Source organism: Suncus etruscus, chromosome X (genome assembly GCF_024139225.1).
Source record: "Suncus etruscus isolate mSunEtr1 chromosome X, mSunEtr1.pri.cur, whole genome shotgun sequence".
Classification (NCBI taxonomy): Eukaryota; Metazoa; Chordata; class Mammalia; order Eulipotyphla; family Soricidae; genus Suncus; species Suncus etruscus.
In genome coordinates, this window is record NC_064868.1 from 49,642,528 (window position 1) to 49,665,575 (window position 23,048).

General features: G+C 41.2%; 2 protein-coding genes across 2 annotated transcripts in view; one reads left to right on the forward strand and one right to left on the reverse strand.

Annotated features, from left to right (window-relative positions):
• Window positions 1-10,410, forward strand: part of JADE3 (jade family PHD finger 3) — an 82,620-nt gene extending 72,210 nt beyond the window's left edge. Inside the window, exons 8-10 of the mRNA XM_049767405.1 lie at window positions 3,344-3,814; window positions 8,322-8,439; window positions 9,512-10,410. Of these exons, the coding sequence (XP_049623362.1) occupies window positions 3,344-3,814; window positions 8,322-8,439; window positions 9,512-10,410 (1,488 nt within the window). The remainder of the gene's footprint in view (window positions 1-3,343; window positions 3,815-8,321; window positions 8,440-9,511) is intronic.
• Window positions 1-23,048, reverse strand: part of ELK1 (ETS transcription factor ELK1) — a 679,088-nt gene that overhangs the window by 17,719 nt on the left and 638,321 nt on the right. The window lies entirely within an intron of this gene.

A 23,048-nucleotide genomic window follows, 5' to 3' on the forward strand; every position in this document is an offset into this window, starting at 1 on the left:
CATAGACACTGAGGATCAATCCATGAGTTACAATTGAAAAGCTGACCCGGGTGAAATAGGACAGAATGCTTAAAAATATAAAGTCAGCAAGTCAAATGGAAAGGTTTTCAATTTTCTAGGCCAGTTATGATTGGTGAGGGTAAACTTTACTAAAGAAAGTCTTCATGGGTTAGATCATATATAGAGCAGTCTTAAAATCAATCATAATTTTCAAGTCTAGAAAACTGAGCGATTATGGTAATGAGCTCTGTGAGAGGAGTCCACACCATGAAATATTGTCTAGCAGGTCTTGAGCATCCAAATTCCTTTTCTAAAAGCAATCTATAATCATGAAAATTATGGTATAATTTTAAACTACCTACAATTGAAAACATTACAATAACATATTCAATGAATGAGCTCTGCAACAGGAGTTCATTGCATGCAGTTGCATATTCCATTGCTATCTGTGGACATAAACATTAAATTATGTTAGCAGGCATAATCAGGTAGAAAATTAATAGATTAGAATTATTGTTCTGACAGTATCATAATGAGCCCTTTTTTCTGAGTCTAATATAGATTAGCATTGCAATGTGGAACTGGAGTGACCGGCCTGTATCTCCAAGTACCACTGTGGACAGAAAGATCAAGAGTCATTATAGGGCCCGGAGAGATAGCACAGCGACATTTGCCTTGCAAGCAGCCAATCCAGGACCAAAGGTGGTTGGTTCGAATCCCGGTGTCCCATATGGTCCCCCGTGCTTGCCAGGAGCTATTTCTGAGCAGACAGCCAGGAGTAACCCCTGAGCAACGCCAGGTGTGGCCCAAAAACAAAAAAAAAGAGTCATTATAAACATAGTAAAATTAAGACATTAAAACTTCTTATAGCGAGCACTGTAGTGGGAACCCCTGGCTTCCAAATGCATTTTGCACCCGTTTCTGTGGATGAAAGCATTAGAACATTATTATAGACATCTAATAAAGAGCAGTTGATTGGACACCTGTTCAATCTAAACAGCTTTATCTGCTGTTGAAGGTAGCGTTTAATCCATTGACATTTAAGGAAACCATTGACAGAAAGGGTTGTTGTGGCTACAATTGGGGATCTGGTCTGTGTAATTGCTTTTTGAGTGGCTCATTTAGGGTCAGTTTGATTAGCACAAATATTGTGAGTTCTTTTTTTTTGTCTGAGAATGTTTTTAACCCTCCCTCCCTTATAAATGAGAGTTTCACTAGGTAGTGGACTCTAGGTTGAAAGTTTATTTTATTTAGTAGTGTGAATATGTTGTTTCACTCTTTTCTTACCTGGATTGTTTCAAATGGAAAATCTGGTTTGATTCTTATGTTGTTTCCTTTATACATCAGGGTTTTTTTTCTCCCTTACTGCTTTAAAGAGTCATCTATATTTATTTTTTGCCATTTGTATTACTAAATGTCTTGTTACTATTCTGTTATGGTCTATTTTGTTTGGCACTCTGCCTCTTGGATTTATAGAGAAACTACTTTCCCAAGGGTGGGGAAGTTATTTGCTATTATTTCCCTCACTACTTGTTCTTCCCCTATTTTGTTTTCTTCCCCTTTTAGAATTCCTATAATTCAGAGATTATTTCTCTTGTCTTTGTTCATTAAGTACCTTATATTTTCTTTCAGGGTTTTATCTCTCTCCATTTTTTATTCCTTTATCACTGCTGGCTTGTAATTTACCTTCATGTTTGTCTATGCGATTCTCCACTTGGTAATTCTACTAATATGGCTTGCTAACATATTTTTTAGTTCCTTCAGTCCCATTTGTATGGATACTCTCATCTTCTAAAAGAGTTCTTCTTTGAGTTGATTGAAGTGTTCATCTATAGATTTCTTAATTTCACAGGCTAGTAACTCCTTGATTTCCATTGCTAAACCATTAAGTGTTGATTTTAGGTCCTCATCTATAAGGTTCAGGCGTTTGGGTGAACTTGGAGATTTGCCAGGAGTTTTCTCCCTATCCCCAACAGTAGATGTCTTCTTTAGCTTCCTCATTGATCTTTGCATTTAGTGGTTTGGTGTTCTGGAGTGTCAGGGTGTTGAAAGACGTGCTGGATCCAATCTGCCAGGAAGACTGTGATATATATTGAAATGACTTCACGCGGATGCACTAGTGTCCATGCAGGAAATGGAGGTCTAATAGCAAGAAAGGGGCTTTCAGTAATGGCACTGAAACCCAGAAGAGACCTAGGGAAGGCTGGAGAGGAGGTCCCGTTGGAGCTTTGTAGAAGGGATTAGGACTGGAGTCTCCCTGTTCCTGCCCATACACAGGCCTCACTGTCCCCAGGGAACATAATTTCAGCAATGGTGCTAGGACCCAGAAGGATGCTGGGAGAGACCCAAAGAGAAAGCCCCGTTTGCATTTGATGGAAGGAATTAAGGTGTAAGCTTCCCTATTTCCTCCCCTACACCATCGTGGCTGACCCCAAAGGGCAGATCACCATTGGAATATCTTAACAGTGCAGAGTACTCTATATTGTGCTAGGGATCAAATCCAAAGTCTCAAACATGCAAGACTTGTTCTCTACCACTTGAGCTACATCCTGGCTTTCACATATTGTCCTTTTTGAATCATTTATATTTTTCTCAGCTTGCTCAGTTTGTTCTCTCTTGAATAAGTATCTTGTTTGCTTGTCTCTTTGCTTACTTTTTCTCACCCTGGAGAAGCACACTCTCTCTCTTTCTCTCTCCCCCTCTTTCTCTCCCTCTCTCTCTCTCATTTTTGGGCCACACCTGGTGATACTCAGGAATTGACTCTGGCTATGAGCTCAGAAATCGCTCCTGTCTTGGGGGACCATATGGGACATCAGGGATCGAACCCAGGTTTCTTCTGGGTCAGCCACATGCAAGGCAAACACCCTACTGCTGTGCTATTGTTCTGGCCCCTCTCTATTTTTGTTGTTGTTTTGTTTGTTTTGGTTTTTGTTTTAGAGCTATGCCCGGTGGCGCTTGGGGGGGGCACACCTGACATCGTTCCAGAGTCACTCCTGGCTCTGCACTTAGAAATTACTCCTGGAGGGGCTGGAGAGATAGCATGGAGGTAGCGCATTTGCCTTGCATGCAGAAGGATGGTGGTTCAAATCCTGGCATCTCATATGCTCCCTCAAGCCTGCCAGGAGTGATTTCTGAGTGTAGAGCCAGGAGTAATCCCTGAGTGCTGCCAAGTGTGACCCCCCCCCCAAAAAAAAGAAATTACTCCTGGAAAGCTCAAGGTACAGTATAGGATGCTGGAGATCAAATCTGGGTCTTTTGTGTGCAAGGTAAATGCCCTACCCTCTATGCTATCCCTCCGGCCCCACCTAGCCCTGCTTTCTTAATGTATCTTCTTTTCCTGTAGTGCTCAGTAAAAAGCTGCATCACTGCCTTTCATGTCACCTGTGCCTTTGAGCACAGCTTAGAGATGAAGACCATACTAGATGAGGGAGATGAAGTTAAGTTCAAGTCATATTGCCTCAAGCACAGCCAAAACAGGCAGAAACTGGGAGACACTGAGTACCCTGTACACAGAGCTGCAGAGCAGAACCAGGCCAAAAGCGAGAAGATAAGCCTACGGGCACAGAAGCTTCAGGAACTGGAAGAGGAGTTCTATAACCTAGTCTGTGTAGAAGATGTGGCCACAGAACTGGGGCTGCCCAAGGTAGCTGTTGATTTTATATATAACTACTGGAAACTGAAACGGAAAAGCAACTTCAATAAGCCACTATTTCCACCAAGAGAGGATGAAGAAAATGGCCTGGTACAGCCAAGAGAGGAGGGTATTCACACTCGCATGAGAATGTTTATGCATCTACGTCAAGACCTCGAGAGGGTAAGGTGACCTACTGTCTGACTAGTTTTGTAGCTCTTGATTTGCATAAAATTGGAGGAGGATATAGTTCAGAAGTTGAATACTTGCTTTGTAAAATATGGATGCTCTCCAACACAAAATTAAGAGAAGATGGGGCTAAAGAGGTAGCTCTAGCTTTAGTTTGTTTTTGCTTCTATGTATTTATTTTTGTGCCACACTTAGTAGTGCTCAAAAGCTATTCTCAACTTTATGCTTAGGGAACCATGTGCTAGGGATAAAACCCGGGCCCTCTACATGGAAAGAATGATTTCCCACTTATTTTGCTATTTCTGGCCTAGATTTGCTTTTTAAAATGTCAGCTCAGGACCAGGGATATGGTTTACTAGTAGAGCACTTTCCTTTCATGTGTGAGGTCCCTCTGTCATTCCCAATACCACAAAAAATTATAGGTCAACTAATTTATAGTGTGGGCTTCTGTTCTTGCTTATATTCTGATTTAGCTGTGGCCCCAGATGTTGAGCACTGATTTCGTTTTCTAGCATATTCAGGGAATTGTAAAAGCCTCACTTAATATGATCTATGAATCTTAAATTTGAAATAATTATTCTTTTTTGGGGGGTCATACCCAACAACGCTCAGGGGTTACTCCTGGCTCTGCATTCAGAAATCACTCCTGGGAGGCTCACAGGACCATATGGAATGCCAGGATTCGAACCACCGTCCTTCTGCATGCTATCTCTTCGGCCCTTAAATAATTATTCTTTTTTTTTGGTTTTTGGGCTACTGCTCCAGCCTCCCAACATTATTCTTTTTTGTTTGTTTGTTTTGGGGCCACATGCATTGATGCTCAGGGGTTACTTCTGGCTATGTGCTCAGAAATCGCTCCTGGCTTGGGGGACCAAATAGGATGCCGGGGGATTGAACCATGGTCTGTCCTAGGCTAACGCATGCCCAAGGCAGACGCCTTACTGCTTGTGCCACCACTCCGGCCCCCTGAAACAATTTTTTATTTTGGCATTTGTCAGCTAGTTTATATGTCATTAAAATTTTATCACAGTCAAGAAAAATATTCAGTGGGCACTATTTGCTTAGAAAATATCTGAAATGTAACTATTGAAACCATTCAGATTAATTTCCCATATTAATAGAGTCAACTAGAATGAGTTTGAGGAGAATTATATGCTATTTATGCTAATTCTGCCATTTTAATTTGTGGTTGAATCTTTTTTGTTTGTTTTGGGCCACACCGGTGATACTCATGGGTTACTCCTGCTCAGAAATTCCTCCTAGATTGGGGGATGACAAATGGATGCTGGGGACTGAGCCGAGTTCCGTCCTGGGTCAGCCGCTTGCAAGGCAAATGCCCTACTGCTGCGCTATTGCTCAGGCCCCTGTTTAATCATTTTTATATTTAAAGTGAAACATTACTTTTGGAGATATTTTTGTTAGCTTTGGTCTTCCAAATAATCTTTGTCAATGAAGCTGTGGTTTCATAATTGCAGTGGATAAACAGTATGTGAAATGAAAACTGATCAATATCTGAAGCAGGGCTTCTTAACCTGAGCACTGTTGACAATGTGGCTGGATATTTCTTTGTTGTACAGGTTTATCCTGTGCATTGTAGATTGTTTCACAGGTCCCTGGTTCTACCTATTAGATTCCAGTATCATCTCTTCCTAATAGTCACATTGTTTTCAGGTAACTATTCCTAGGGAAGAACCACTGTTCTCTAAAGATCATTTTGTAGAAGAAAATAGTATTTGTGATTTGTATTTCTGATTTATAGAACATGTTTTTATTTAAGCTGTACTTTGACTCATGCACTTTTTAAAACTCTTGACATAGATTTCTGAGGTTTAAAATCTTTTTATTTTTGTTTTGGACTACACCCAGCAATGCTCAGGGATTACTCCTGGCTCTGCACTGAGGAATTACTGCTGGTGGTAACCATATGGGATGCCAGGGATTGAACCCAGGTTGGCCACATGAAAGGCAAGCATCCTGCCCACTGTATTATCCAACCCCAAGATTTAAAATCTTATATCAGTTTTATTATTTTTGAATTGTTATGAATAACAATGAAAAATTTATTTCTTACAAAGTTCTAATGATTTACAAACTCAAGATAGAAATCAATTTTCTTGTTAATCCTGAATCTTAATTTCAGGAAAGACTATCAGTGGAGCTAGACAAATAACACAACAGGGAGGGTGCTTACCTTGCACACAGCAAACCAGGGTTCAATCCCTGGTGCTCCAGATGGTCACCTGAGCTTGTCAGGACTAATTCCTGAATGTAGATCTAGTAGTAAACCCTGAATAAAGCCTGGTATGACCCCCCAAAAAAGACTATGTTGCAGATATTTCTTGGAAAGTTAAAAACAATGAAATAATTTTATCAAAATATTAAATTCATTATTGAACCTAAATTGGCTCAGCCATATTTTACTGTCATACTTAAAAATTGCAGAATGAGGGGTTAGAGAGATAGCACAGCGGTAGGACATTTGCCTTGCATGTGGCCAACCAGGGAGAGAACCAGTTCAATTCCGGTATCCCATATGGTCCGCCAGCCTGTCAGGGGCAATTTCTGAGTGCAGAGCCAATAGTAACCCCTGAGAACTGCTGGGTGGAACCGATAGATTAGATAGATAGACAGACAGACAGACAGACAGACAGATAAACAGACTTCTTAAAATTGCAGAATGAGTGTCGGAGATAGGTAGGTAGGTAGGTAGGTAGGTAGATAGATAGATAGATAGATAGATAGATAGATAGATAGATAGATAGATGATAGATGGGCGGGTGGATGGATAGATAGATAGATAGATAGATAGATAGATAGATAGATAGATAGATAGATAGATAGACAGACTTTTTAAAATTGCAGAATGAGTGTCAGAGATAGGTAGGTAGGTAGGTAGGTAGGTAGGTAGGTAGGTAGGTAGGTAGGTAGATAGATAGATAGATAGATAGATAGATAGATAGATAGATAGATAGATAGATAGATAGATAGATAGATAGATAGATAGATAGGCAGGCAGGCAGGCAGGCAGGCAGGCTAGGTAGGTAGGTAGGTAGATAGGTAGACTTTTTTTTTAAAAAATTGCAGAATGAGTGCTGGAGACAGTGCATCACTTGCTCTGCACACAACAAACCTGGGTTATATCTTCAGGATACTATATATGGTTCTTCACACCATACCAGAATGGATCCCTTAGTACAGAGCCAGAAGTAAGCTCAGAGCACCAACAAGTGTTACTCAAAACTAAAAGGAAAAAGGGACCTGAGCAATAGTACAGTGGGTAGAGTACTTACTTCACTTGAGTTCAATCCCCAGCATCCCACATGATCCCCCACATCCCACCAGGAGTGATTCCTGAGCTCAGAACTAGAAGAAACCCCTGAGCACCACTGGATGTGGCCAAAAAGTAAAGAAATTACAGGTTGAAGAAATAATGAATTTAATTTAGAAAAGTACTCAAATATAATACACATAGGTTGGAAAGATATCTGAACAGACTGAATGCATGCTTTGTGTGCAGGAGGCCTGGATTTGATTCCAATATTTCATGGTCAGTCTTCTAAGAATCACCAGGAATATCTCCCAAGCACTACCAGCTATGGCCCAAACTTCCCAAAATATCACACACCTACACACAGTCATACACATAGACACACACAGATATATATCACAGTAACTCATTTAATTCCTGACAGACTTATGAAGAAAGTACTTATTGATTATCTCTTTATAAATCAATAAATGAGCACAGAAAGTTTGAATAATTTGTTCAAGTAGGGAGTATGAAAAATGAAGAACTTGATCACTGTGGTTGTGGAAACTTGAACACAAAATGTGAAACAAAAAGCCACTTTAGTCTTCCCAAATGACCTTATCCTGCTGGTCTAGTATTTATTAAAAAATCAAACCATAGGGCCAGAGAGATAGCACAGCAGTATTTGCCTTGCAAGCAGCCGACTCAGGACCTAAGGTGGTTGGTTTAAATCCCGGTGTGCCCGCTAGGAGCTATTTCTGAGCAGATAGCCAGGAGTAACCCCGAGCACCGCCGGGTGTGGCCCAAAAACCAAAAAAAAAATCAAACCATATCCTGGGCACTAATGAGCTAGCTCAAGATTGATCTTGTGCTTTGGCATGCAGGAGGCCTCCCTGCACTTTGTGATCCTCCAAGGATATGGCCCAAAAATAAACAAAAAAACCTTTAAAAAGAAACTTAGTAGTACCAGCATTGCTGTTGTTTATACTAAAGGGTTCAAAAGGAAAACTGAAAATCACCAATCTTCCCTGCCTGGCGATGCAAATAATGCAGAAAATGTTAGGTGACATTGGAGCATTTTGTTTGTGCTGCTAATGGATATGGAAACCATATCCAACATCTGACCTGCTTTTGGGTTCTTCTCTCCTCAAAACTTAACTTTATTTGCCTTCATTTTAATTAAACAGTTTCAGTTGTTAGGTTTGTATAACATGACAAAAAAACTCCACTTATTGGTGATTTGCTTTTTAGGTCCGAAATCTATGCTACATGATAAGCAGACGAGAGAAGATGAAATTATCACAAACCAAAATACAGGAACAGATCTTCAGTTTACAAGTCCAACTTGCTAACCAGGAAACTGCTGCAGGTAACACATATGTTAAAATGTTGTAACAGGGGCTGGAATGGTAGCACAGCAGATAGGGCATTTGCCTTGCATGCTACCGACCCAGGTTCAATCCTCAGCATCCCATATGGTCCCCCTGGCCTTCCAAGAGTAACCCCTGAGCACCACTGGGTGTGGCCCAAGAACAACAAAAACAAAACAGAAATCAATAGGGTTAAACCTAATCCTAATTTCCAGAAAATATTTAATTCCTGGATTACAATACATTTTAATGGTCCATTAAAGCATATCATTGGCCAGGTTCTAATATTTGTTGAGCACTTACTCTGGTTAAGGATTGATTTAAATAGTACTCAGCAACAAAGCATCCCTGCCTGCAAGGTATGCTACCCATCTGATAAGAGACACGGGTGAACATAATTACAGTACTCAGTATAGGAAGATTCACTGCTAAAAGATTTTCTCACAAATAATAAAACCTGTGCTACATGTCTAAATTTGTATTTTACTTGCCTTAGGAAGACCAGACGAGGTAGGGGGGTTAGAGTCTGGAATATCTAATAAGGGTAGGGGATATCTGGCCTGAATATAGTAAAATCAAATGGTCGTCCCTGATACATGGCAAATCAGGCATGCATGCTTCTTGTCAATTGCCTGTCTGCCTAGATTATATGGCCTTTAAATGATGTTATAAATATTCAAGTGCTCCTTAGCATAAGAAAGTTTCCTGGCTGGTCCGATGGCAATGGTTTATCAGAACTTATTAACGTTAGTATCACAAAAGTTGGTATATTAACTCCCCCACTGCTCAATTTGGCTTTAAAAAAAGAAAGTTTTCAACAAAAAAAAGAAAGTTTCCCAACCCTGGTTTATAATTAAGGCATAACTGGATGCGCACACACACTTAGATCCTGTTCTAAACCGTTACTGTGACATTCTTTTCAAAACTAAAAGAAAAGATGAATAAGGAATTAGGAAATATGCAAAGACATATACTTGATAGACTTAAAAGAGTACATGTATGAATTTTTTTTGCTATATGATGTTATTTAAATCAGCTGTTTAAAAAGTATCTCTTTTTTTTTTATCTCAGGACTACCTTTGACAAGTGCACTAGAAAATTCACTTTTTTACCCACCACCAAGAATTACCTTAAAGTTAAAAATGCCCAAATCAGCCTCAGAAGACTGCCAAAATAGCTCCACAGAGCCTGATCAAGGAAACCTCTCTCCTGGCAGCAACTCCCCTATTCACAGTGTAAGGAGCACCCAGGAACCATTAGAAATGAGAATGAAATCATACCCGAGATACCCACTAGAGGGCAAGAGTCACTGTTTGCTGGCCAGCCTCAGCCATTCCAAGAGTGAAGCAAAGGATTCCAGTCCTGCTTGGAGAACGTCTCCTGAGTTATGTCATGGGCAGTCAGTGGGTAAGCCTCTGGTCCTTCCGGCTGTCATGCATGGACAGTCCTCTATTGGAAATGGAAAAAATCAGTCTAACTCCAAGCTTACCAAATCCAATGGTGTGGATGGCAGCTGTTCAGGGGACGTCACCCAAAAAGACAGCTCCAGTGAAACATTCTGTGACCATGAGCCTGTGCTCATCTCCCACTTAGCCAGTCAGGGCAGCTTTAGAAAATCCAGTGTGGAACACTTTAGTAGGTCATTTAAGGAGGCCACCAATAGGTGGGTGAGGACCACAGAGGACGTCCAGTGCTATGTAAAGCCTACCAAAAATATTGGCCCCAACGAGCAGCACTGGGGCAAGCATCATGCTAGAAAGTCTGCAGGAAAAATTCCATATCAAGAAAATGATGGCTATTGCCCAGATGTGGAGCTCAGTGATTCCGAACCAGAAAGTGAAGGGACTAAAGAGAAAGTCAGGGTAAAGAGAGAGAGCTCAGACAGGGAAAATCCATCCCGTGATTCAAGACGGGATTACCGAGGTAAAAGCAGGCTACATCACCTTTCTCATAGTTCAATGCAGAGGTGATTAAAAAAATTTCCTCCAAGAAAACTTCAGCCTTTACAATTGCCTCATATATTGGGGAAAATTCATATACCAAAAGAATTCTAGATATGTTAGGAGGTATTGCAGTGAGAAGGATAAAATTTTTTCTGTAACTATTTGACTAGCAGTTTTTGAAATGTTTTGAAGTCCAATGTTCACAAGCACATTATAGAGATTGCCCTAAGGCTTTTTACCAGAGTCTATTGAAAACAGCTATGCTCAAGAGTATTAGCTCGATAAATGCTTTGGGGAAACTTTTCAAATATATTAACACATTGATGAGGAGTATACGTATTAAGATTTCTTACATTGTTAATAGATTTGCAAGAGATTATGAGTCAAACACTAAAGCAATTTATCTTTGAAGCTACAGCCTGTGACCTTCAAAGCTGTCTGTAGGAAATTCCTAATTTCACTGGAAACCTTCGAGGAGAGACCAGGGACCAAAATCTCAGATACTGTCGAGCTCACTACCCTTTTCCTTTGCTTTGCACAAGGTTGAGTTCTTTTCATAGTATCTTAACTTACTGAAACAATACTCCTAATGATTTTAGGTGTCCAGTGCCTGTTCCTAGACTTGTTTGTTGGGGACGCACTCGTGTAACCATTTCACCCAGCTAACAAGCATAAAAGGCTAACTTATGGATAGTGTTTACAAAAGTACAAAAGTACTACTTCTAAGGAAATACTCTGATTCTCTCAGTTTAGACATTTATGAAAGATTCCAGAGCCTTTCCCAAAGTGAGACCTTTTTGTGCAGGGGTAGAAAGAAGGGAAGGGATTTCTGCCAGGTCAGGGTTTTTTGTTATTATTTTCAAGTAAATTTGACTTAAATAATTTTGGCTAACAGTTTTTGTATACCTGCTTTAATGTTTATAAAAATTTTATTGAGGTATAATTAAAATATATCAAAATGCACAGAGTTTAAGTATTCTTACCTGATTTAATTTTGAAACAGATTTTTATTGTCAAACAGAATTTGAAAGAAAAGTGTTTAACACATGTGTATAATTTAGCTTTGTACCACTTTGAATCAGAAAATTTCCCAAGCAAAAGGGCTGAAGCCAATTTTCAGAATTTGCTTATACCCATTCCCAAACTATCAGCCTTGATTAATTTAGGGGAGAAAGAGAATAATTACATTGTTCGGGTCAGGGGGATAAACCATGTCTGCTTCCCTTTTAAAAAGAGGGAAATGTACAGTTTTTAAAATGTGAAGCTGACTGTAATTCTCTTTTCTCTTTCTTAGCCTTAAATTAATATTCTCTTCTAGTTTGGGAAAATATAGTGAGAGTTTTCAGACAAAAAAGGCCATTTTAGAGTTCTAAAGTTGCTGGTAAGACAGCCCAGCTGCTGAAGGTGTGCATTCAGTCAAGGCAGGGGTCCCCTTTTTCTTCATTAGCATGGGAAGATCAGCAGTTCTCTCCCTAATTATGTTCCTGTTGAAATTAGTTCCTTTGCTTTTATTCCCTCCTTTTCTGAAAAGTTCTGTATTTTGCCTCTTTTTGGCTACATCTTCAAAATGTTTCTTTTGTGCCTGTGTACATGTGTGAACATGTCATAGCTGTGTGGTAGGTATCCTGTGTTTTTGAGTGGAAAAGGCTATAGATTATCCAAAATGAGAAAGGTAACTTCTCCTACTTAATACAATGTTTCTGTGCTTTTTTAGTTATTTTTGGGTAGATACTAATTTGACACCATCATGGTAAAGAAATTATATGGAGCTGTATTGTGAACTTCTGTTAGAGGCCAGTGCATTAGCCCGTGTCCTATCATGCCTTTTGAATATGAATAAGTGGGAGGAAAAGCAAACATTGAAAAAGTGCTTCAGCCAAATTTCATATGTAATGCCATTGGGAAAAGTATTGACTAAAATAATTTCAGTCAGGGAATTATAGTTGTAATTTTTTACAGAATTTTCCTTGTTAAATGAAGGAGCCTTCAATTGTGTAAATTTCAATAACCCCAAGATGTATTTGCTACATTTTGCTGTTTTTGAAGTATTACCTCTTAATCTTCTTTGTTATTTTTTTCATTTTGTCTTATATAGTCCAGTTTTCAAGATAAAAAACTCAGTCTTTTTTCAAATGTCACCTTTTTACCAATACTTTTTCATTAAATTATAAAAAAAACTACTAACTACTGTCAGTGTGGTATCTTTTATTTTGACATACAAGTTTTAGAATATCTTACATGTGTTTCTTTTATAAAAACAAATATTTTTTCATCAAACACTAGATATGATAAAAAAGGAAAGAGGAAGAGGACGAACTGAATGTTTAGACGTCATGATACATGTCAATACCAAAGACCAAAAAGAAGTCTACAAACTTGGACTCTAACCAGATATATTTATTTATCAAGATAAGACTAAACCATAGGATCATCATTAAATATTGTCAAGGAAATGGAGCTAACCTCACAAAGTTCAAGGGAGTAGGGATATTGCTCAGAGGTAAAGCACATGCTTCTGTTGTTTGAGACCCTAGGTTTAAGCCCTCATAATACAAGAAAAATAATACATTATGAATAGGTTATGAATGTTTATAATAAATATGAATTACACATTCTGTAAGGTAGTCTTTATATTTTTATCCAAGAAAATATATTAATATTTTAAGGGTTATATAGTGTCATTAGGGAACTTCTGAGGACTTTCATAGACTTTCCCACATATTTGAGAAATGTTGAGACTGGAGAGAGAGCACAGCGGTAGGGAGTTTGCCTTGCAAGGTGGTTCAAATCCCAGTATCCCCCATGCCTGCAAGGAGCGATTTTTTTTGTATTTTTGGGCCACATCCAGCAGTGCTCAGGGGTTACTCCTGGCTCTGCTCAGAAATCGCTCCTGAATTTCTGAGTGTAGAGCCAGGAGAAACCCCTGAGCGCTGCCAGGTGTGGCCTAAAAGGAGGGGAGAGAGAGAGAGAGAGAGAGAGAGAGAGAGAGAGAGAGAGAGAGAGAGAGAGAGAGAGAGAGGGGGAGGGAGAGGGAGAGGGAGAGGGAGGGAGGGAGAGAGAGAGAGAAAGGAAGGAGGAGGAAGAAGGAGAGAGAGGAGGAGAAAAGAGAGAGAGAGAGGTGTTTTCCTCTCCCTTACCTCTAACCCCTTTCTCCTCTATCTCTCTGTTAATGGATAACTGTTTTGGTTCAGTTAATTATTTAGATAAATAATTGGAGAACTGAAACTATGAAAGTACCATGTTTAAGATATTGAGTTAATTATACTATTATTTTTCACAACAGAAATAATAAACTAATACACTAAGCCTAGAGCAAATGTTCCTTACTCTTTAAGAAGAGCATTCTTTTCCCCAAAGGCCTGTGGCTGACCTTTTATGTTTGTCTTATATTTTTTGGTCTGTTTGGGGCTACATCCAACAGTGTTCACATGGATCACTCCTGGTAGCGTTCAGGGGCCATATATGGTACCAAGGATTGAACCTGGATTGGCTGCATTCAAGGCAAGCAACCTACCCACTGTACTATACCCCAAGTACCACAGAACCACTGTGATTGGATCCAGTACTAAGGAGTCCTGTTATGTTCTTGTTTGTCTGAGAAACTGATCTGGGGAAATAGAAATAATTTCCTATTACTCTAATGTGATGGTGATAAAAGGCAGGTGAGGCTCATAAGAGGAAGACTGCTCTAATTATCAGAATTTTCTACAATGAGAAGGTAGCTTGGGAAGTTAGGGAGTACTTGAAGGTTCTAAATCCTTAAACAGAGTTTGGGAATTAAAACACACAACTTTGGGAATGTAGAAATAGTACAGGATTGTGGCCAACCTGGTTTGATTCTCTAACACCACATGGTCCCCTGAGCATTGTGGGATATGGCCCAAAATCCCCCACAAATTGCAACTTTAAGGTCAGAGAGATAGTATATAAAGTATGGAAACTACCTCCATTCATGCAGCTGCAGCAGACACTGGATTGAATCCCTGGCACTACATATGGTCTCCTGAGCACAATAGCTCTGCTGTAATACCAATGGCCCCTCCCCCAAGTGTAACTGCTACATAAAGCCCACATTTTTTGAGGCTCTACCCAGCTATGTTCAGGTGTTACTCCTGGCTCTGCAGTCAAGAATCACTCCTGGTGGGGCCAGAGTGATAGTGCAGCGGTAGGACATTTGCGTTTCATGTGGCTAATCCAAGACAGACTTCCATTTGATCCCCAGCATCCCATATGGTCCCCCAAGCCAGGAGCGACTTCTGAGCACATAGCAGGAGTAACCCCTGAGTGTCACCAGGTGTGGGCCAAAAACCAAAAACAAATAAAATAAAAGAATCACTCCTGGCAACTCAGGAGCTATACTGGGTACCAGGAATTCAAGTAGGTCAGCCCTATGCCAGACAGCGCCCTGACTGCTGTAGTATCCTCCAAGCCAAGAAGCCCACTTTTAAATATAAAGAAAAGTAAGTTAAAGAATTGATTGGGCTGGAGAAAGAGCACAAGAGTTAAAGTATTTGCCTTGCATACAGCTGTTTGAACTATATGGTCCCACATGAATCCCAGATGGTCCACCAAGTCCCACCAGGAGTAATTCTTGAGTACAGAACCAGAAATTATCCTCAAAACCAAAAATAGAAAATTCAATTTTTGTTTTGTTTTTTTCAGGCCACACCCATTTGATGCTCAGGGGTTACTCCTGGCTAAGCGCTCAGAAATTGCCCCTGGCTTGGGGGGACCATATGGGACGCCAGGGAGGGGGATCAAACTGTGGTCCTTCCTTGGCTAGCGCTTGCAAGGCAGACACCTTACCTCTAGTGCCACCTCACCGGCACCGAAAATTCAATATTATTAAAATTAAATGCCCATATTTGTCTATAGAGTCAATGAAATTCCTATCCAAATCACAGCTGGACGAACAGGCAGATGAAAAAGTACTCAATAGGGGCCGGGAAGGTGGCGCTAGACCACGGTTCCATCCCCCGGCTTCCCATATGCCACCCCCCCCAAGCCAGGGGCGATTTCTGAGCGCATAGCCAGGAGTAAGCCCTGAGTGTCAAACGGGTGTGGCCCAAAAACAAAAAAAAGAAAAGAAAAGAAAAAGTACTCAATAATGCCATTATAAGAGATGCAAATCAAGGGGCTGGAGAGATATCATGAAGGTAGGGCATTTGCCTTGCATGCAGAAGGACAGTGATTGGAATCCCGGCATCCCATATGCCCCCCCCCCCAGCCTGCCAGGAGCTATTTCTGAGCGTAGAGCCAGGAGTGACCCCTGAGCGCTGCCGGGTGTGACCCAAAAAAAACAAAAAGAAATGCAAATCAAAATCACAGTAAGCTATCACTTCACTCAGTGAGAATGATTGGGGGAAAAAAGTATTGGTGAGGTGGTGGAGAAAAAGGGATTTCTGATAAATCATTGGTGGAAATGTAAATGGTGTGGCCTATATGGAAAATAGTGTGGAGATTTCTTATTTTTAAAAAGGGAGAGCTGTCAGGGCCAGAGAGATAGCACAGCGGTAGGACATTTGCTTTGCAAGCAACTTTCCAGGGCAGATGATGGTTCGAATCCCAGCATCCCATATAGTTCCCCGTGCCTGCCAGGAGTGATTTCTGAGCACAGAGCCAGGAGTAACCCCTGAGCACGGCCGGGTGTGACCTCCCAAAAAAGTAAAAAAAAAAAAAAAGGGATAGAACAAGGGTTAATTTGCTTTGATTTGCATGTAACTGTTTCTAGATTCTACCCACATATACCACTGTAGTCCACAGGGCACTGCCAGTTGTGACCCAAAAACCAAAAAGCAGGGATGGAAAGATAGCCTTGTAGGCTGAGAGCATGTTTTGTATGTGAGAGCCCTTAGTTTGATTCCCAGTAGTCTCCCAGTAGGTGTAGTCTAAAAATAAACATGAAAATTTCAAAAGATCCAGCAATACGATTTCTAGACCTTTATCTGAATATTTTGAAAACTCTTAATTCAAAAGAATATATGCTTCCCTATGTTTATAGCAGCATGATGGCCAACTATACAATTAACCTAAATGAATATATACAGATTACCGGATAAAGAAACTTTCGGAACTGGAGAGAAAGTACAGAGGTTAAGGTTTGCTTAACCTTATATGCATATAAGGTTTGCCTTATATGCAGCAAACCCTGTTTTTGCCTAGTACCATATAGTTATCCAAATACCACTAGGAGTAATCCCCAACACAGAGCTTGGAAGAGCTGAGCATATAAGGTGTGGCCAAAACAAAAAAATTAAAAATATTAAATAAAATTCATGACAGGGCAGAAAGCCTAGAGTAAACAACCCATTTCAAATGAAAGTATACATATCTGTTAGTACAGGTGTCAAAGAACTTGCTTTGCATGCTGCCACCCCCAGTTTGATCCCCAGCACTGTAGATGATCCCCCAAGGGACATTCCCATCAGGAATAATCTCTAAACAAAGAGCCCTAGCACCACCAGGTATAGCCCCAAAACCAAAAAAAATTTTAATAATCATAACATAGTATTGGTATAAAGATATCAGATCAGTAGAACAGAATAAATTCCAGACTAGATTCAAACATAGGCAACTGATTTTCAACAAAGGTGCAGAGGAATTGATTGAAAATCGGGACATGACCTGTAGCATTAGCTCAAAACATCAGTGTGCCTCTTAGGCATGAGGAAGCTCAGGTTTGATCTCAAGTACCACATATTTTCCTGAGCAATACAAGGAATAACACCTGAGTATAAACTTTGGAGTAGCCACCTGCAAGCCACTGGATATCCCGCCCCCCCCAAAAAAAGTGTCATATCTTCAATAATTGTTTCTGGAAAATGTGCTGGAACAGTTTTACATGTTTTACCTGGAAATTTTTTACATTTTTCCATGTTTCATCCATCCATATATAAAAACTAAAACAAGAGCAAGTATGTAGCTTATTATGTAGCAAATATGTAGCTCAGTGCTACTGCATTCATTTTCCTTGTACATGGAAGGCACTGGGTTTCTCCGTGGCACTATCAAATAAAATAGTAAAATAAGGATCTGGAGAGAGAGGTGTTTGCCTTTCACACAGCCAAACCGGGTTTGATCCCTGGCTCTCATGTGGTCCCCCCAAGACTGCCAAAAGTGATTCCTGAATGTAGAGTGTGGTCCCAAAACAAACAAAAAAAAGTAAAACAAATCAGTATATAGCTTACACCATAAATAAAAATTAAAAATGAATCTAATACCTGAATTTAAAACCTAGAGCCTATTGACAAGAATACCCAGGTTCAATCCCCAACGCCTCATATAGCACCTCCCTAAGCACCACCAAGAATGATCCTGAGTGCAGAGCCAGGAGTAAGTCCTGTGCACTACCGGGCATGGCAAAAAGTAAGTCTAACTGCTACATTTCAAGTAAAAAATTATTTTACAATAGCGTTCATCTTCTCTGCCCCATCCCTCTCCACCCTTAGGTAACCTCAATTCTGTTGTCAAGTCCTAGGGTTTATTCTCTACTCTTTTCCCCTTTTTCTGTTTTTCTTTTTCTTATTTTTTATTGTTTTGTTTTTTATTCTTGTTTCTAAACCATATAGGGCAGTGCTCAAGGCACTACTGACTCTGTGATGAGGGATCAAACCCCGGTCTGTCATGTGCAAGGCAAGCACCTTCCAGACTGTACTATCCCTTTAGTCCTTTTGAGTCACACCAGGTAGTTCTTGAGATCAATCCCAGTGGTACTTGGTGGATAAACCAGGCAGTGCTGGGTACTGAACCTTGAACTCCAGCATGCAACACATGTCCTCCATCTCTGAGCCACCTCCCTCAAATCCAAGGGTTTGGGGTTTTTTTTTTCTTGTTTGTTTTTTTAATTTGGGGGGGGGGGGTTGGGTCACAACTGGCAGTGCTCAGGGATTACTCCTGACTCTGCGCTCAGAATTCAGTCCTGGCAGACTCTGGGAACCAAATGAGATGCCAGAGATCAAATCCAGGTCAGCTGTTTGCAAGGCAAATGCCCAACCTGCTGTTGCTTTGGCCCTCCACGGGTTGTTTTTATCCACCATTACTCATTACCTTGCTTTGTTTCTTTCTATATATCACAAATGAGTGAGATCATCCAGAGTTTGTTGTCTCCCTTAGACATTTCACTTAACACACCTTCTAGTTCCATCCAAGTTGTAGCAAAAGGCAGTGTTCCAATTGTTCTTATCACAGAGTAATATTACAAATGTATATATACAAACATTTATTTATTCACCTATCATTGGGCATTTGGGTTGTTACATTTTAGCCATTTTACATATGCTGTAATTAAGGTGTATATACATTTTCAAATTAGTGCTTCTGTGTTCTTTTTGGGGGGAGGGCATCCCAAGTGATGCTCAGGAGAGCAGAGGGAACCACACCAACTGATGATCAGCCAACTTATTGGTTCAATGCTAAGGCCTGAAATATCAAAGTCCAAAGGACTCCCCCTCCCAGTGGCGCACTAGGTGTTTCTGTCTTTGGGGTTGGTGCCAAGGAACAGATAACTGTCATATGGTAGTTCTGTTTTTAATTTGGAGTTAAGTTTCCATACTGCAAAACTCAGTTTGAAGGACTGTACAAAAAGAAAAGTCCTATGGGGCTTCAGCAATAGTATAGTGGGTAGGGAGATTGCCTTGCATATAGCCAATCTAGGTTTGATTCTCAGCATCCCATTTAGTCCCCCGATCCCAGAAGGAATGATCCCTGGGTGCAAAGCAAGGAATAAGCACCAGACACCTCTAGTTGTGGCAAAAAAAGAAAAGAAAATAGACACCACATACCAGGAAAATGATTTACAAACCTCTCCTCCCATGCAGCTCACTCCCTTTACTGTGGATTAAACTCAGGCCCTCAAAAATGCAAGGATGTGGAGCACAGTGGGTAGGGCATTAGCCTTGCACGTGGTCTACCTAGGTTCAACCCCCAGCATCCCATGTGGTCCCCAAGCCTACCAGGAGTAATTTTTTTTAAACCAGGAGTAATTTCTAAGCACTCAGCCAGGAGTTAACCCTGAGCACTAGTGGGTGTGGCTCAAAAACCAAAAAGAAAAACTGCAAGGATGTGCTTCCTACTAATGAGCCATATACAGGGGCCTAAAATAATTTTTCTGATAAAAACTAGTATCTAGGGCCAGAGTGACACACAATGGGTAGGGTATTTGTCCTGCATGCAGCTGACCTAAGTTTGATCCCCAACATTCCATATGGTCCCCTGATCCTGCCAGGAGAGATTTCTGAGCACAGAGTCAGGAGTAACTTCTGAGCACCATCAGGTAGGGCCTAAAAACAAACAAAAAGATTAGTATCCAGAATAATATATCAAGAGGGTCAGAAAGATAGTACAGCAATGCATTGCACGAGGTCAATCCCAATTCAATCCCAAGTTTCACATATGTTCCCCTGAGCCTGCCAAGTGTCCGCTAAATGCAGAGCCAGGAGTAAGAACCCAGCACTGCCAGGTATGGCCCCCAAACCAAAAAGATAATACTTTTTTTGGGGGGAGGTCATACCCGGCAGCACTCAAGGGTTACTCCTGGCTCTACGCTCAGAAATAGCTCCTGGCAGGCTCGGGGGACCATATGGGATGCCGGGATTTGAACCACCGTCCTTCTGCATGCAAGGCAAACACCTTACCTCCATGCTATCTCTCCTGCCCTGATAATAAAAAACTTTTTTTTTTTTTTGGTTTTTGGGTCACACCCGGTAATGCTCAGGGGTTACTCCTGGCTATGTGCTCAGAAGTCACTCCTGTCTTGGGGGACCATATGGGACGCCGGGGGATCGAACCACGGTCCATCCTAGGCTAGCGCTGGCAAGGCAGACACCTCACCTCTAGCGCCACCGCGCCGGCCCCAATAAAAATTTTTATATGTGTTTTTCTCTGACCACAGGCTCTTCTCCAAATTTAACTATTTGCTGACAAGATCATCTTTCTTCCTTTAAACACTTTGGAATATGTATTTTCTTTTAGAGGCCTCTTTTGGTTGTTTCCTTCACATCATTAATCCCAAACTTTGTCTCATGAAACATGAATTCACATCAATAAAATACTTAGATTGAGGTAATTTAACAACCCTATCAGTAAAATCTAGCCCATTAGGAAAGAACTAATATTGGGCCTGTACCTAGCTGCAATCATTTGTTCTCCTCAGAGATACTCTCCTATAGGTGCCACATTATCATCCCATTTAAAGAAGTATATAATTACATAATGCAAAATGATACATACACTCAGATAGAGTCTGTCCCCCAGTAGCAAACCATTTCTTCTATAGACATAAAATGTCTGCTCACCTGTCACATACTGCCTTACACATTACCTTACCCAAGAATAATTATCCAGGCATAATTGTTCTGAGATCCTTACATATTAAAAACTACCACCCTTCCTATAGAACATTTCTTTTTTTCTTTTTTTCTTTTTTTCTTTTCTTTTTTTTGGGGGGGGCATACCCAGTGACACTCAGGGGTTACTCCTGGCTATGCACTCAGAAATCGCTCCTGGCTTGGGGGACCATATGGGACCCCAGGGGATGGAACCGTGGTCTGTCCTAGGTCAGCCTTGTGCAAGGCAAATGCCTTACTGCTGCGCCACTGCTCCGACCCCCCTCTAGAGCATGTTTTCATGATAGTAAGTGAACAGAGGCCAGAGACATAGTACAGCAGGTAGAGTATTTGATTTGCATGCACTGACCTGGTTCGATCCCTGCCATCCCATATGGTCCCCTAATCCCTAGCAGGAGTAATTCCTGAACGCAGAATAACCCCTGAGCATCACTGGGTGTGACAAAACAAAACAAAACAGAAGACACGGACGCATGTGAACTTGGATATCCCAGGAAAGATGACTAACTTCATGTATACTCTAAGCTGCAGATCTCACAATGGTGAAATATGGTTCAAGACATTCAGCAAATTCTTCTGGTTATGTATACACAAATTTCACAGGTGAAATAAAACAGTTTCTGATTTCTGGATTGGAGCAATACTACAATGGGTAGGGCCCTTACCTTGTACACAATCCACCCAGGTTTGATCTCTAACACTACATATGATTTTCCGAGCCCTGCCAAGAGTGATCCCTGAGCACAGAGCCAAGAGTAAGCCATGATCACTTCTGGTGTGATTCTAAGACAAAAAAAGGCCATTTTTGATGAGGCTAAAAAATGCACACAGCTGTCTAGGTGATAATCTGAAGATGGGAACACGTTTCCATTACCATCTAGGTCCCTGCACCAAACCCCAGGGACCATAATGTTCATTCAAGCAAAGAGTCAGGAATAACCTCAGAGCACTGCAGTGTGTGGCTCAAAACCAAGACAAAACAGGGGTTAAAGTAATAGTACAGTGGGTAAGGCATTTGCCATGCATGCGGCCAGTCCAGATTCAAACTCTGGCTCCCCACAGGGTGCCCTAAGCAATCCAGGAGTGATTCCTCAGTGCAGATCCAGGAGAACCCCTGAACACCAAGAGTGTGGGCAATGAACAAAAAAGTAGGGGTGATAGTACAGTGGGTAGGGTATTTGCCTTGTATGCAGCTGACCCGGGTTCAATACCCAGCATCCCATATCTGCCAAGCTCACAAGGAGTGATTCCTGAGCACTGGCAGGTATGGCCCAGAAACCAAAAATAAACAAACAAATAAATAAATAAAACAACTTGTTTGTGTTGTTGCTACTGTAACCTCTCTAGTCTTAAGTGACATTGTGTGGCTTTGGTCATATCAGATGCGACAATGAGTCATCCTCTAACAAAAGGAGCAAGCAAGAGAGATAAGCCTGACTCCTCCTACAGACAACATTCGGAACCACCTTCAGGGCAGCAGTATTATGCAATGGTAAAGCTCAACATAGATGTATTGTCCTGTGACCTCGCTTCATCTAACCTTGTACAAAAAAGAGAATGGAAAAGAAATGTAGCCCTGAAGCCAGAGATATAGACCAGCAGGTATAACCTTGTATTGCACTCAGACAGACCCCAGTTGGATCCCAGGCACTGCACTGTGGTCCCCACGTGTTGGTGTACCTATCTTAGACCCTGGATTTGGGTGTAGCTACCTAAGACCCACCCATTTCTGGGAGGGGTCTTGGGAACCAGATATTAGGTGTAACCTTACCTGCAAAACCCCGCCCATTCCTGGGAGGGGTCTTGGAATAGGTAGATAAACCCTGAAGCCAGGGAATTAAGGCTCTCTGCCCTGCTGCGCTTGCGGGCTTTAGGTTCTTTGCCTCTTTTGGTATTTGACCAGGATGGAGGCCAAAGGAAGATGGCTAAAAGAAGTTTAGATGCAGGGCCAAGAATAACTAGTGCTTGAAAGGTTATGAGTAGGCCACACACATGTGGTGAATAGGGCATGAATAAAGTTAATGCTTCCTGATGCCTGTTTCTGGATGAGTCTGATTTCGCCTTTCACCTGGGCCTGGGACCCGCCAGCTGGATGGGGTTGCAGAGCCACGTGGCCTGGGATGGCAGAGAGAAATCCATCACCATCCACCGCCATCCAGCACCATCGTTATTTATTTAATTCAACACGCACACACCACCAGGAATGATCACTGAGCACAACGGGTGTACTTTGCACTGCCAGGCATGATCCCCCACCTGCAGAAATAAAACACCTTCCAAATCACTGAAAGGATCCTCTCCTATCTCACATGAATATTAGGT